The sequence below is a fragment of the Phalaenopsis equestris genome, unplaced genomic scaffold, assembly GCF_001263595.1.
Source record: "Phalaenopsis equestris unplaced genomic scaffold, ASM126359v1 Scaffold000540, whole genome shotgun sequence".
In the NCBI taxonomy this organism is placed as follows: Eukaryota; Viridiplantae; Streptophyta; class Magnoliopsida; order Asparagales; family Orchidaceae; genus Phalaenopsis; species Phalaenopsis equestris.
The window spans coordinates 2,090,734-2,106,564 of record NW_018164980.1 but is presented as its reverse complement, the minus strand read 5'-3'; the positions used below and the strand labels follow the sequence as shown (position 1 = coordinate 2,106,564).

The window sequence follows — 15,831 nt, the reverse complement described above, 5'->3', positions numbered from 1 at the left end:
TTCCCATCTAAATCAGGACAAAAGTAGCACTACAAACAAAGTTGATTATAGAAATTCTATGGAATTCCTAAAAAACAAGTAAAGTTCATTCATCTTGGAAAAAAGTGACATGTATATATGTACGTACGTATGTATGTATATGCATGCATGCATGCAAGTATGTATGTATGCATGTATGTATATATTCATGTTATATAATGGTGCCCATATATATAAAGAAGTTGTCACATTATCATTTCATGAGGGATTGCCAAATTAAAGAAAAAAAATTGCACTATATGTATGTATGACATCTATTTGATGTAGCAGTTGGATCTAAGGATTAACCCTAATATGGTGATGGGTAAGTGTTTGCATCTAATATGTTGTGATTGACTGTGCTCTAAAATTAAATTGAATTGTATCTTTTTTCTCATTCTTATTTTATAAACTGAAATTTTGACTATATCTTCCATTGTTGTTGTAATATCTTCCCTCTCCACACAGCCTTGTAATCTTTTTGACAACATTACAATGAAATTATTAATTATATATTAAATTTTCAATATATTTTGGTTTCGTCTACAATCTTGATGGATTTCACCTAATGAATTTGTTGGCTACAAATCAACTAGCAATCCTCTAATACAACAGTTCATAGGAATGTCAAATGAGATTTCAGTTGAGCTTTTCTCTGTCAAATGATTCTTTTATTATTAATAAATTTTATTTACATGAGAATGAAAATAATTTTGACTTAATTATCTAACCCATTCATAGAATTTTCATTTGCATGACCATTCCTCATTTTTCTCGACTCTCTTTTAAGGAAAGCCTCATAACAGCCCTATACCCATAGGAAGTAAAATGGGCATATGTGATTCCAGGTTCTCTGATAATAACTAAGTAAGTTTGGACCACTACTCTTCTCTAAAATAGTTTATTCTCATTATATATATGCATACTTATATTGTAAAAGGCAAGCCCTTACTGTGAAGATACATTACCTTTTATCTGTTGTTGGACATGATTTTTTTTTAGCTTAATTCATTGCTTGTAGCGATGCTAATTACAAAGACTATCTACAACAACTTACATTCAATCACCGTTGGAGTCTAACATGATATCAGCGCTTCCAAAAAGAAGATCAAGTTTCTCTTTTATTCCCTAAGTTTTAAATCTCTTTAATTCTTCCTTTTCTTCCCTTCTCTCTATCACCAATATCAGTGAACTCTTCTCAAACCTATCTAGAAGCTGTCAATGAGTCATTGGATATGACTGAAGTCTCCATCCCCCCATCCCTCAAGTTTTTAATGTCCAACTAACTACAGAAAATTACCCAACCTAGAAACCTCAAATCTACAAACTCTTCAAAGCCAAAGGATTTGAGAGCTTTTTTGATTGAACTACCACTTGCCCTGCATCTCAAATCAACACCCCTGATGGCTGATCCATTCCCAATCATTTTCTCCAATGGCAATTCATATATCAAAACTTATCAACGACAATTTTTTGTACTATATCTCCCACCATTTTACCCTACATTCTTAACCTTAAATCCACCCAAGGAATTTGAAAACCCTTCACATTCTCTTGCAATCAACCAATCAATCCCATGTAATTCAACTTCGAAACAAAATCCACAACATTTCCATGAAAAATCAAACTATGTTGCAATACCTATTGACAATCAAATCTCTAATTGACAACATTGTAGTGAGTGGCAGATCTATTGATCATGAGGACATCATTCTCCACATCCTTAATCGTTTATCCGCTTCACACCAATCCTTCAAAACAACCATCCAAACCATATCAAAACCAATTAAGCTCGACAACATGTACTCCCTTAATGCAGTGAAGAGATAAATCTCTCGTGAAAGTTGCCAAAGGAACTAATGCTAATGTCATGTCCCTGTTCACTACTCGAGGCAGCAACAACGACTTTTGCAAATGTGGATGACACCCTCATCATCATAAGAACACTCGAGGATCATCAAATTCAAGAAGGGGATATCAAAATCAAGGCTCCACTACTAATCGTCCAACATATCAAATTTGTGGGAAGGTTAGTCATAGTACTCTTCAATGTTGTCATCATACCAATTCCAACTCCTATCCTTCCACCAAACAAGAGGCAACACTCACGACATCCAACAAACCATCCACAGAAAATTGGTTACCACATTTGGATGCCACCACCGACCTGAACTCAACTATGACCATCTTCAACTGACTCAACAAATGCACCGACTCTGACTCGGTCATCATCAGTGACAGCTCCTATATTCCTATCACCCACACGTACAAGGCATCTTACCAAAACCACAACGTAAGCTCCACCTCTCCAAGTTTTTTCACTCTCCCTTATTAACTCACAACCTTCTCTCCATTAATAGATTAGTCTCTGACAATAATTATAAAATGTCATTCACTCCCTCTGGCTTTGTCATTAAGGGTCGGAGCACCAACCACATCCTCCTACAAGCACCTTGCTAGCAAAAATGGTCTATATCTTATCTCTGCCCTTGCCGCAACCCAATCCCCATATGCATCCACTCTCTTTGGCATTGAAGACTTGGGCACCCACGTCATGCAACCAAAACAACCATTCTCAAGATTAGTCCACTTTATAATTTACATTGTTGTTTTCGTTCTTTTTCTCTCTTTTATTTTTAAATGAGTTGACATCTTGTCTATTTATAATCTTCGTATCATTCCCTTATTTGAGTAAATCTCTCTCTCGGATATAATGAATGATCTGAAGAGAAGAACCAAAAGGAATGATATACAACGGGCAATTGACAAATGAGAGAAGAAATGTGAAAAACTTTTGTAAAGTGAACTTCACATGGATAGGCTCAAAGCATACGTCCGAAACGATATCATATTGAAAATACCTTGGAGATATATTCGCGCAGAGGAGCTTTTAAAAACAACCCACAACTATAAAATCAATTATAAATGCTTGTTTTGGAGTCAAGAGCAGCTCACAAATGAATATATTTATTTCATTTGGTTAATTACATTTTGAGCAATACCCAAGAAAATTCTTTATAAAAAGGATATTGCTTACATATTCAATGAATTTTGATTATTTGGGAAACTAATGGATTTAAATCATTTTAAGGGAAAATCCTAATGCTTTTGACATTTATATCGAACCATAGGGCAGAGGGAAAATCACAATAACCACTAGGTCGGCAACGCCTAGGCATGCGAGGCTCACAAGATGATATTAGCAATGTGTCAAAGAAATCAAAATGGCTCACAGAAGGTGTTAACATGAAGGAAAAAATCCCCTAACAAATGTAGAGGTAGTCGGGTTAGGTCACCACAAATTCATCATCCTAAGCTATGCAGACCTTAAGTCTACCTTGTTGTGAAGGTAGTCGACCCATCAAAACCGGGGGCTCTTTGTCAACACTCCATTATTGCATCATCCAAGGAAGTCTTAGCAGACCTAAAGTCAAATGAAGGAAACTAGTTCTCATGACCCTAAACAGATAAATGTCAAAGAGATGAGACTTACGCTCGCCAAGAAAAATGACAGAGCCGTCGTTAGAAAGAAACGTAAAGGAGATTTAACTACAAAGCTGGAAATACTCATTACAAATGACTTATACCCGTCTGGTCTGGGGATGTCTCTAGCACTCTAGTCGTACTAGACAACTTCTTAGGTAAAAAATTATGCTTGCTCAAGTCAGGTATGAAGAAGCACAGAGACTTTTCCTTGGGTATATGCATATGAGAAGGCCCTATTAGAATGGCTTGGGTGATATCCATGTTATGCAACCTATTTCAAAGCTAGCTCGAAGGCCATATAGAAAAGTAAAGTGCGGGTTTATAAAAAATCATAATATTTTAGGCCTAAATTTTAATTAATCTAAATATTTTATCATTAAGTTTTTGTAGAAAGTTTAGAATTTTAGGGTCCTTAATAAGCCTAGATTATTTTTATGCGATCAATCACAGATAAACAACCAACAGAAAGAAACATGAAAATAAAGCAGCCATGAAACAAAAATCATGACAAACCAATCGAAACATAAGAACAGACCAATGTTGTTGGGTCGACAACATCTCCAATGAAAGCAAAAAAAAACTGCCCAACTCCGCATATATGTGATCGATCCTAATTCTATACAAGAATATAAATTCAGAATTAAGGTACGAGACACGAGCTGCTGCTCCCGACTCCCATCACGTGGTTCGACAAGACATCCACCTTGAAACTCTTGTTCGTACCTTACTTTTGATACAAATTTGATCATAAGACTCTATTAAATACAAGCTAAAAGAAAAATAAAAGATTCGACCTGCAGAAAATGTTAGCGCAGGTTATCTCATGCAATGCATATGAGTCATGCTTGATTGGAGAAGCTTATAACAACACTAGCAAGAAAGAGTTAGTATGAAATCAGGACAAAACTTCTCCCTTATTAAACATGTGTGTGTGTCATCGTGCATATCCACACTTAGTAAACACATAAAAGCACAAGAAAAATGAGGTATGATTAGAGCAACCAAACCAACAAAGAAGAATAGTCAAACATCTAAAAAGACTAGTTAACACCATATTCATAATCTAAAACAATATGTAACAAAAAATGTTCTAACCAACAACTAAGTGCTCATGATAAAGTCTCCAGATACGTATGACTTTAACGAGATTGTCACACTGGCCCCGTTCTAAAGATCTAATGAATCTAAAAAGTGTTACCAAACAAGAATTTTAAAAATGATTGGACGTCACATATGACCTAAGTCGCTATTTGGGTAGTTTTAAGATATGATGGATGTTTTATAGACTTCCCCATCTATACACATTTCACATAAAATTACTCAAAAAAATTTTTCCTCATATTTTATCCTTCTCAAACAAAATAAATATTCAAAAATAGGAGCAAAAATGATATAAAAATAATATTTAATATAAAATATATGATAAGTTAATAAATTACTAATAAATTTATGTATAACCAGTCAGAAAGTCATCATTAAAATTAAGAAATTTCATTAAGATCATATTTAAATAAAATTTCAGAATTCAGTAATTTTTCTATGCCCCCAACAAATATCTACACCAAGATGCGATGCACGTGGACCCCGGGCACTGCATGTGCAGCAAATATCACGACCGCACGTACTATTTACTGCCGCATGTGCTGGCTCGCATGCGACGTGTGGAGATATTTTCTTCCCCCGCGCGCCCCCCCTCCCAAAATATCAGGGAACACAGAGGTGACTCATGGACAATATTCGCCACGTGTTTTCCGCTAGCTTTGTCACGTGTTAAAGCGTTGCCACGCGGGATCAGCTTCCGCGCAAATTTCATTCGGCTCCTTCCTTTCCTCGCATCGATTTCTCCGATTGCGCCGTGCTACCTACCGGAAATTAATCTACTACTAGAAATTTTGGATTTTGGAGGTTCTGAGCTCTTCTTCGCTTTATTTTCACTAATATTTTCTTACTACACATCTAAGTTTCTTGGTTAAGGATGCTTGGTAGCTTCTTAGGGGTTGATTAATGGAGGGCCGCAATCTGAAGCAGCCGGATCGTTCTTCCCCAGTGGAGAACTTTGATATCAGAAACCCTAGATCGGTAATTGGATTTGTTTCTTTTAGTTGTGGAAATGTCGTTGTATTCGTTAAGTGTCATTTTTTCTCTTATGTTCTTTTTGTTTTTTGCAATTTCGTAATGTGAGATCTTGCTGCCTGCTACTCCTAAGCTTCTATAGGTTGATTCTATTGGAGAAATGAAGTGGATGTTTTTTGTTAATTTTTTTATTGTTCGTTGTTTTTTTTTGAGATCGAGGGTTTTGTCTGTGTGACGATCTGATGGTGAATCGAATACGGATGTACTCAATACGTTTATTAGTCTGTTTATCTCATTCTGGTAAAAATGCATGCCCTAACTTGCAAGATTTGTGCTATCCAGAGTATTAATGGCTATAGATTCATTCTTGATCGTATCATCATTGGCCACGTGACGCCTATTTGGGTTTGCCTCTGTCAATTCTTCTTTTTTGTTCGCTTGCCTTGATTGTCATTCATGGCGTTTTGCTTATGACCTTTTGAATATACCTCATCATAGAAGGGGCTTTCTTCATCTTGACTACTTAGCTTTAATTTTGAGGTTGTCTTCCGATATCCATTATTTTGTATAATTGTTCCTCCGATAAATCTAAATTTAATGCTTATGCGTCACTTGATCCTCCAATGTAACAATTTGATCACTTTTAATTCCACTTACACTTAAATTGTATGCTAAATTGGTGAATATTTGTTGAGTAGATAGTTGTAAAGTTAAGAAGAACAGCCTACAAAAATTTCTTTGCTATAAGACCTTATGGATGACTCTATGGGACTAATGCTAATATTTTGGTAACTGGTATCTATTCTCAATCTGTAAATGGAGCATGCACAGGGCCTTAGTCTTCTCCCATCATTTTAAGTGGAGAAGTTGAAATGATTGCATGTCTTTTAAGATTATATAGAACTTTCAATGTTTTCCAGAATTCTGAAATTGTTTATTGAATTCAAAATTGATACCAAATTTTTGTGTCACGTAAAAATAATGCAGAAATGAAAAAATTCACACAACAACAATCTAATACAAAAGATTTATATGGTTCGGTATTAAATCGATTCATCTAAGTCCACGGGGAGGTAGATTTCACCAGCAAGGGATGGGGAGAAAGAAAACGGCTTGGGGTTACAATTTCTACACTTCTCATCATACCCCTCTCGTAAAACCCAAGTACCTTTTATAAAGGAGAATTAAGACATTCAAGTAAATAAAGCCAAAATACTAAATTACTCCTAATTACAATAAAAGCCATAAATACAACATTTTGATTTGTTTATAGGAACACTACTTGGAGCTTTCAGTATTCATGGTAGTGTCCATTGTAACAGCAGCACAGCTTATCCTATTGAGTAATAAATCTGGAAACCTCCAATATGACAAGACATATATGATTATTAAGAACAGACTAATGATAAACCTGCATTGAAAACTAGAAACTCAAGTTTATGACTTGATTATATTGACATTAAACTCAGAAAAGTAATGAGATAATAGTTAACTTTTACTGATAATAGGCAGCCTTTTAAATATACAATGCATATGTGAATAGCTTATACTTTAGAAAACAGAGAGCATCATTTGATTAATACACTGTACTGAATGAAAGGTGCATATCAGCATACTTGACAATAAAGTTCAAATTAAAGGGTCAAGAAATGATACTATTGGTAGCTACTGTAAAGAAAGGCAGGCTTATTTGCTTTCTTCATGAATTCAGATGGAGCTTATATTCCTTTTCACCTGTTATGTGAGAGTTTGTCTTAAAATATTGATATATTGATGATCTATGCTTGCATGCTAAGGAAAACATATTTTTGATAAAGTAAGCTAGTGTCGTATACATTATGATATTCATGTTAGAATAAGTCTTTTTATTGCTTTTGATTTGTGGTTAGATATGAATGCAGTATACTAGGTGGCCTGCAGAATTTCACTAATCTATACGAGCTTTGTTTAAAGCTACTAGGCAAAAGGTAATTCATCGAGGGAGTGAGAAGGGAAGCATCATAAGGAAAAATATTAAATTAAATGAGACAACAGACGGCAGGAATTTCAAAATAATGAAGTTGTCTACTTATCTCATTCAAATTCAATAGAATTGCACTTGGGCCTATATTGGAAACCTGTACATTAGTTTCATCTCTTAGCTTGAGATTAAATACTTCTTTTATAGACGGGTAAATGTGATGTAGGCATTGCACATAAAAAAAGAAAACTATTTTTGTGTTTATGTATTTCATAAAGGTAATTTTATGGCACATTTATTAAAGAGTATCAAAATAATAAAGTTGTCTACTTATCTATTTATTATTTTAGAATTTTACTGTTTCTTTGTTTATTATTATGGGGATATTAAATCAACACTCAAAGTAGAAGGCAAAGCATATGGAAATTTGGCCCTTCATTATTTTATTGTCAAATTTCAAGGAGAATTTCAAATTAGAAATTGTCATTCCGTTTATAAGGTTTTAGAAAGTGTGATATGTATGAGAGGCGGGCTACCCATGAGAACATAAAGATTACACAAATAAAGAAGATATATTATCATTTAAATCAGAATAATAACATAAAGAAAGTTACAAAACATATTCCTTGGCAATTGATCAAAGAGCTTTAATAGGAAGAAGCCATCAAGCTTCACATTTCTTTGCATACTAGCAATGCTTTATATCATTTCAATCTAACATTATTTATTAATACAATTTATTCTATATTTATAAGCACTAAAATACACACCATTACATGATTTTATGGAGGGAAAATGAAGTTATAAGATTTTCATGATTTGATTGCATAATTGATGATCATCCTACATAACTGAAGATATGGTTGCTTATAATGAATTCAAAAGTCCTCCTTTGAATTGAAATCTTCATGGAAGGTGGAGACACTCTTATTTCTTTGGACATAAATAGATAAAGAAGCCATTGCGATTGCCGGAAAGAGTAGGGCCACTAAAGGAACAACAATAGAGGGAAAGTTCAAATCTTTCATAGAGTGGATACCTATATTTCATATATGTACCTATTATAAATTCTAATTGTAAAGATATATTCTAATAAGTCTATCTTTAATTGTTAATATGAATCTATTAAAACTATTAAAAAGAATTAGAAAGAATATTAAAGATAATATTAATATGGAGTATTTAATAATCAATAATGAATGTAGAACTAAATGAAGTATACCTATTCCTCTTTCGACACGAATATGTATGATAATCCCCTTTAATAAATTGGAATATTCTTTTCCCATTCTTATCTGCATCATTTCTCTATCTTTACCTTTTAAAATAGAACAGGTGTTTTGAATGGTAAATATAGACAATAGTTGAGTTTCTGATTTACTAACAAGCTCAATTCAACCGTCCTATGCTTTATTAATATAGGTGGATTAATTTACCATGCTCATATTTTACAGAGGCATTTACATACATGCCACCCATTTTCCATTAATTTCTATGTATTTACATATCTAACACCTAAACTTAGCTTTTTACATTTATATAACCCAAATCTTTCACATCACATAAAAAATACCAACATTTTAACTTTTGGAAAGTGAAATACACATTGACATGCATAGGTAAGGTGGTATGTATGTTAAAATTGAAGTTTAGATCTTAGATATGTAAATACAGAGGAATTGAGTGGCATGTATGTAAATCTTCCTATTTTATTTTGATGATGTAATCCTGACCAATGATGATATAATAAAAATTGAAAAGATTAAACAAGCTCTTTAAGCATAATTTGTAATGGTAACCTAGGACGATTGACACTACTTCCTTGATAAGAAAATGGCAAGTAACAGAAGCAACATTATGATTGTCAGGGTTAGTATGTTCTAGATCTTTGAAAAGAATAGAATTGAGAAGTTGATCAAGGGATTATTCAAACTAGCATTTGAGAAGTTAGTTGGCTAGCTGAGAGATGTCAGAAATCTGGACCCTGAATATCCATATTTCTATTGCATTTTGATTCAGTATGATTTATTATTATGATAGTTATGCTAATTGTTTGATAGCTGTAATTGATTTGAATGTTTTTTATTCTTTCATTATTTTATGTATTTTCTTCCAAAATACTGGCCTATGGTTTTGATACCTAGCTTACTTTACTAGTATTTAGAGTAAAATGGGGCATATCAATGAAATTTGTATTGTTCTCTCTCTTTTCTTCTTTCCCTTGCAACGCCTTACATCTTCTATCACCTGGCTGGTTTTATTTGCATTTTATTTTTTGTATTTAATTTTATTCTTTCTGATAAGTCTCTGTACCTTTTGTTAGGGTGTTGTTGATTCTCTCTCCAATGAATGGACAGATGAGAAACACAATTTGTATCTCAGTTCCATGGAAACAACATTCGTCAATCAACTATATGGTAAAGAACATCTTTCTGGTAATTTTATGGGTTGGCTGTCGAGAACCCAGAAGAAGACAGATTCATCACAGTCAAATCCCAATAAAAACAATTCTGATCAGGTACGTTTATCATCATACAGATTGGCCATCTGTAATTTCAGAATCCTGTGTAACATCTCATCCTAAGAAATTATTTGGTTCAGTTTAAGGTTCTGAGGCACGGCCGCTGGGAAGATTTTAAATTTGATCTGGCAAAGAGCAAAGCAGTCAATGGAAATGAATCTCGCCATCTTTCGGCAAACTCCTGGGTTCAGCACTTCAAACCTTCTGCTGGTAAACACCCACAGGCATCAGTTGATGTGGACAATAATGGTTTTTCAAGTCGATCGATCAAATTAAACAGTCCCACGAATGAGAAGAGAACTTGTGCAAAGCCGCTTCCACTTGGTTATCCTCTCATGTTTCATCAGGGTTCTATCAGCAGCCGAGCAGGTATTTCCCAGCTTTTAGATTATAATTAAATAATTTATTTCCCCATCTATCAAAGAACGATGTTGAATACAGAGTGGGTCTCTTCAATAATATCAGTTTTTTAAACGGACTATGAAATGAATGATAGGATTTAGTTAATACTTCTCAGAAAAAGAGGCATGCAAATAGGCTTTTTCCACTGATGTTATATTATGGTAGCAGTGCTGATGTTTTAACTGCAGGATGCAATTATTTTAAACAATTATCTAATTTTATTAGTTGTTCAATGTATTACTGTTTCACACCGTTTTCTTTAGCCAATTCTGAAAATTTCGTAATTCCATAACAAATTTTTGTGAAATATTTCCCTTTTTGTAATATTTAGTTCCAGCAGAAGATTGCGTGCTTCTTCTACATTTATTTTTCTTAGGAACTTGAAATGATAATTCAATTTCCTAACAATTTCGTAATTCCATAACAATTCTGAAAAATTCTTAGGAACTTTCATGATGCAATTTGTTCCCATGTACATTTTGATTTTTAAATAATAAGGAAATAGAAGTACAAATCACAAACACCACCATGAATATACTGCCACCAGATGTGTCCGAGGGGTATTTTCCTGTGCCCTCTAAAGAAGTCAAAGTTTGAATCACTTAAAAAGAAGAAAATAATCCATCATGAAGAATATTTGTTCATGAAGAAAGTTTTTGAAAATGAGAAACATGTAAAAACTTCGAGTTTTGTAGAATCTTGCTCTTAGTCTTAGCAGTGCCTGAATTATTCTTGTTCTTTTGATTATCATTACAATCCAATTCAGTATCTACGACAGGATTCATTGCACCAATATTATTTGTTTCTCTACTTATATTTAGTCTTATTTTTTTATAGGTTGGTGCATTCAAATGCTATTTTTATATAAATTTTAAATGAAAAAAATGTTTTTATTAGTTTCTTTGGAGTCATTTTTTTATTTATTTTAAAGTTATGTTTGATTTGTGTTTTTATATGATTTTTATTTTTTGTTTTTTAAAACAAATCTAATTGTTTTTAGAAGTATTCAAAAGAATTTTTGTGTAAAGTGATTTCATTATTTTTTAAACAAACCATTGCAGCCAATGACCCACCTCTGCCTTTATCGTCATAGCTTGTTGACCGCTGCCATGCACTACCATAGGCCATCGCTACAACCAACCACCGTGTGGCAATAAGATAATACAATATGTAAAATGTGTGGCAATAAGATAATGCTTGTGGATTTTGAGGACCCATGAATGAGCACATGATTTGTTATAATTCTTTCAAAGCAATTCACGTCCAAAAGTAAAACTTCATCCAGTCAAAAGAGGTTTTTTGTGGTTTAATACTTCTAATGCTATTATTTGATAAGTATGGTGGAATGAGCCAATTTTGTAGAAAGATTTATAAATTTGAATACAAGAGAAAATTCTCTTATTACGAGTTCAAATAATAATTAAAATTAAGAATCAAATGTTCTTTTTAAAAGTAAAGCATGTCAAACTTAAATGTTTGATGCTTCTTGGCAATGACATTTGACATTTTGATATCTTTTTTTGGTCGGCTCAAGCACTATCGAATAATCAATTAGTGAAAGTATGCTGATATATATATATATATATATATATATATATATAAATCAACTAGGTTATTAACAATGCTTATGGAAGATAAGAAAAAATACAAAGAATGGATAAAGGCTATAAGCAACACAACTTGACCTGCTTGATGGAAAATTTTAGAAATTTTACGCAAATAAAAGAATAGCTTTTCCAAAGAGTGCTTTTAATATTGTAAAGTTCTATCCAGAGCAACTTGTCACTTGTATAATAAAGGACATGAAATGTTGAGCACGCATAACACAATTTATGACTTCAAGTAATGCCTTGTGCGTGAAGTACTTACATTTATGCAATGTTTAATCTAATAGTTTTGTTCTCATGAGCACATATTTGTTATAACGGGAAGACAAGATATTTTGCCTTTTACATTGTATATAGATGGTTCTAATTTGATAGGAACTAAGGTTTAATTTGAGCAAAGTGGCATAAAATTTGAGATGATGAAAATGAGCCTAATTAAGGTACTTCGAAAATTTAGATGGAAATTACAAATTCAATAAGTTGATAATGCAATGAAGCCATAAAAATAAGATAAAAGCAGATTCGTGAATCTTATGTTAAAGCTTGATTGAAAAACTTTAAGTACTTAAAATGGACAACGTTGATTTTGTAGTCTTTTTTTGTGCTACTTTACGGGACTACTATTTGCGTCTTCCATTGACTATTAAATTTATGGGTTTTTTCCATTACTATTAAATTCATGGGTTTTTTTCCAATGGTTATTATGCATTAGATTTGGATGATTGAAGAGCACCATACGAATCTTGTAGGAAAATAGAAATAGTTAAAGGCATCTTGAAAATAAACTAATTGACATTTGAAGTCTTAAGTGCAATGTAAATTCTTGATTTTATTTAAGAGACCGAGGCGCACAGAATATTTGAAGAGTCAAATTCATGTATGAGTGGTACATACTACTTGGATTAGGAATGTGATTCTTAGATAAATTGTTAATAGTTGGGTAATTTTTGAAAGCTCCATTCATTGATAGTCTTGTTATCACACTTCAAGGAGAAGACAATTTATACGGGCCTTCTAACTCCTCCCGATTCCATATTTAGTTCACTGTCAATGGACCCTACTCTAATTTCTATTAGATGTAAATCACCCTTGGAAAATCAGAGATTCGTTGCTAACTCATACCCAATCTATCTATTTTTGTTTCTCAAACTCCTCTCTCTTTCCTTTCCATGTAATTTTGGGTCAAAATATCTGTTTATTTCCAATGTTGAATAGGCTATCTGCAAAGCGTATAGAAAAACCTAAGAAACATGATACCATTGGAGGTCATCATAGAAATATGTCCATTTCTACATATCTTTCACTATTTCCTCTCTTTTGACATAGAACACATAAAATTTGATTGGCAACATAGAAAAGTTATTATTTTGTTTCATTTGTTTTCTGTAAGATGACATGTCAATGACGTACTTTGTTTTTTTCTTAATTTAAGATCATCTTGATTACTTTCTAGCGAATAAGCACCTTTTTTATGTGTGTGTGTGTGCTTCATTTTCATTGTTACCCTCCTTAAACTACTCAAGTTTATTTTTATAATTTCTTTTTTATTCATTGTTATTGAATATTATATCATAATTTAATTCCATCTGTGCTAATTTACATTTAATCAACATCTAGTCATGTTAACTTTTGATCTAATTTAAATTTGGAGAGCAGACCTAAGGGTTATCCCAAACATCATCGGAAACAGGGTTTATACCACTAGTTTTGTAGCATGAGAATTGTTTTGCTTTATAACAATATAAATTTTTATTAATTAGATAAAGAAAATAGTACAATAAAGGCATTTATGAAAATGCCAGATATCAAGGGAAGTACAACATGATCATCTATAGATTAGCTTGAACATAGGAAAGTAGTGATAAATCTTCTGATGATTTCCACCCTTTAGTATAAAGAATATGAAATCTTTTATCTATTAGGGAATCAATACTTTGAATACTCCAATAATGTAAATAATTATTTTTCTATTCACAAATTGGATGAAATTTTAGTTTTCAAAATTTTATAGAATATTCTCAATGACAATATCAACAATTGAAGGGCTAGTAGTAGCTAGAATATTAGTCAATGCTTCTTGTTCATGATTTTGAGAAGTCTGATAGAGCGGTCTTTTTCATTACAACCAGGAGAATCAAATTGCCAGATGGGAGGGTTTGTGATAGAAATTTCGAAAGTTTCAGCGCAGGCTATGCCTTGAAATATTCAGAAAATTAAAAAATGACAAGAAAAGTAGTATGAATAAATATTATTCAAATTCCACTTTTTGTAATATACTGAAAACTAAGGTTCTGTACACGCATTTCTATGAAAGAATGTTTTAACATCCAAAACCACCAAGTCTAGCTACAAAGGGCCTAGTAAAATGAACTGTTGCAGCATTTACTTGTAATGTCTTTAAAAAAATTAAAGCTAAAGAGAATAAGATGATTGATTGTAGGTGAAGTTGCGGAAATGAGATCCAAACAAAAGTGATAGGAGGATACACCGAGCAATTAAAATTATGGGACCAAATTAGCATGTGTATTGAGAATCCATTAATAGAGTATGATGTAATCTGTTTAAGTGGGTCTCACAATGGTGGTTTTAGCAATGTAAATTACGACCTATTTAAGATCACTCTATTTTTTATTTTTGTTTTTGTTTTTAATTTTAAAAAAATGTATTTGTTTGATATGTTTTTAACAGTTTTTATTTTTTGTTTTCAAAAGCAAACAGATTGTTTTTAAAACTCTTAAGACTTTTTTAAAATATTCAAGCGTGTTTAAAATGATTCACATTCCGCTGCAGCCAACATAACTATTACCGTTATGATATAAATTAATTTATTTGGTATTCAATAAAACATATTTATTTAATGCGAAATATGTTTTATTCCATATCCAAACATAGACCAAACGAAAAAAAAAAAGGGGGAAGTAAATCCCAAATGTCTCCTTAGCTATGCATGTTATTTGCTAGTTTCTGAACTTCATTACAATTGGCACAGTAATCGAACTAGATAATAAAAAAACAATATTTCCGTAGAGGGACTATGCTTAAGTTTCATTCATTGAACTTGCTTGCTAATTCTTAGGAAGATTTACAAGTACATCACTTAATTCTTATGCATTTATATATTTAACACCTAAACTTTAACATACATGCACCTCACCTATGCATGAAAAGCAGTATTTCACTTTTTAAAAGTTATAGTGGTGATATTTTTCTGTGATATGATCTAAAAGAACAAAGTTTTGACGTTAGTTATGCAAATACATAATAATTGGGTGGCATTCATGTAAATGCTTATTGCTTTTTGTTGGAGCTAATGCTGTGTGGATAAACTAAGGCGCTGAAGCTTTTTGCAGAGGTCACCGATCAAAATTTTGTTGATACTGAGTATGAAGTAGCAGAAGAACCGAGTAGATCAAGCAGTAAAAAGCGACCAAGGAGATCTACTCATTCAAAGATCATCGACCAAGTAATTCCATACATTCATTTCATTTTACACTAAATATAGCTTGTTTTCCAAATTAAAAAAACTAAAGTTCAAACTAAAAATTGTATTTGATTTTCAGATCGTCCCCTGCAACTCTGTCGCTGCATCCAGCCACAGAAGTGATTTTTTGAAAGAGAATGAAGCAGAATTCAGCAGAACAATCAGGCAGCAGAAAATTGATGAACCTTCAGACTACAATCACAAGGAGCCTGAAGGTCTGGGATTTAATAATGGTTGAGCTTCGGAGTAGTTTGGCCACTGGATTTAGTTTATTTCAGCAATG

The 15,831-nt window shown here is 32.7% G+C and overlaps 1 protein-coding gene across 2 annotated transcripts; it reads left to right on the top strand.

The window, feature by feature from the left end:
* The first annotated feature begins 5,228 nt into the window (after positions 1–5,228).
* LOC110028958 lies at positions 5,229–15,804 on the top strand. Of its 2 annotated transcripts, none has more exons than XM_020731040.1 (6): positions 5,229–5,409; positions 5,479–5,583; positions 9,861–10,055; positions 10,139–10,427; positions 15,418–15,530; positions 15,628–15,804. In XM_020731040.1, the coding sequence occupies exons 2-6, from the start codon at positions 5,509–5,511 to the stop codon at positions 15,784–15,786; spliced, it is 831 nt and encodes a 276-aa protein (XP_020586699.1). In that variant the 5' UTR covers positions 5,229–5,409; positions 5,479–5,508; the 3' UTR covers positions 15,787–15,804. The 2 variants fall into 2 exon arrangements, with proteins under 2 accessions (XP_020586699.1, XP_020586700.1); XM_020731041.1 differs by having other exon boundaries at positions 5,230–5,409; positions 5,499–5,583.
* Positions 15,805–15,831: the final 27 nt, after the last annotated feature.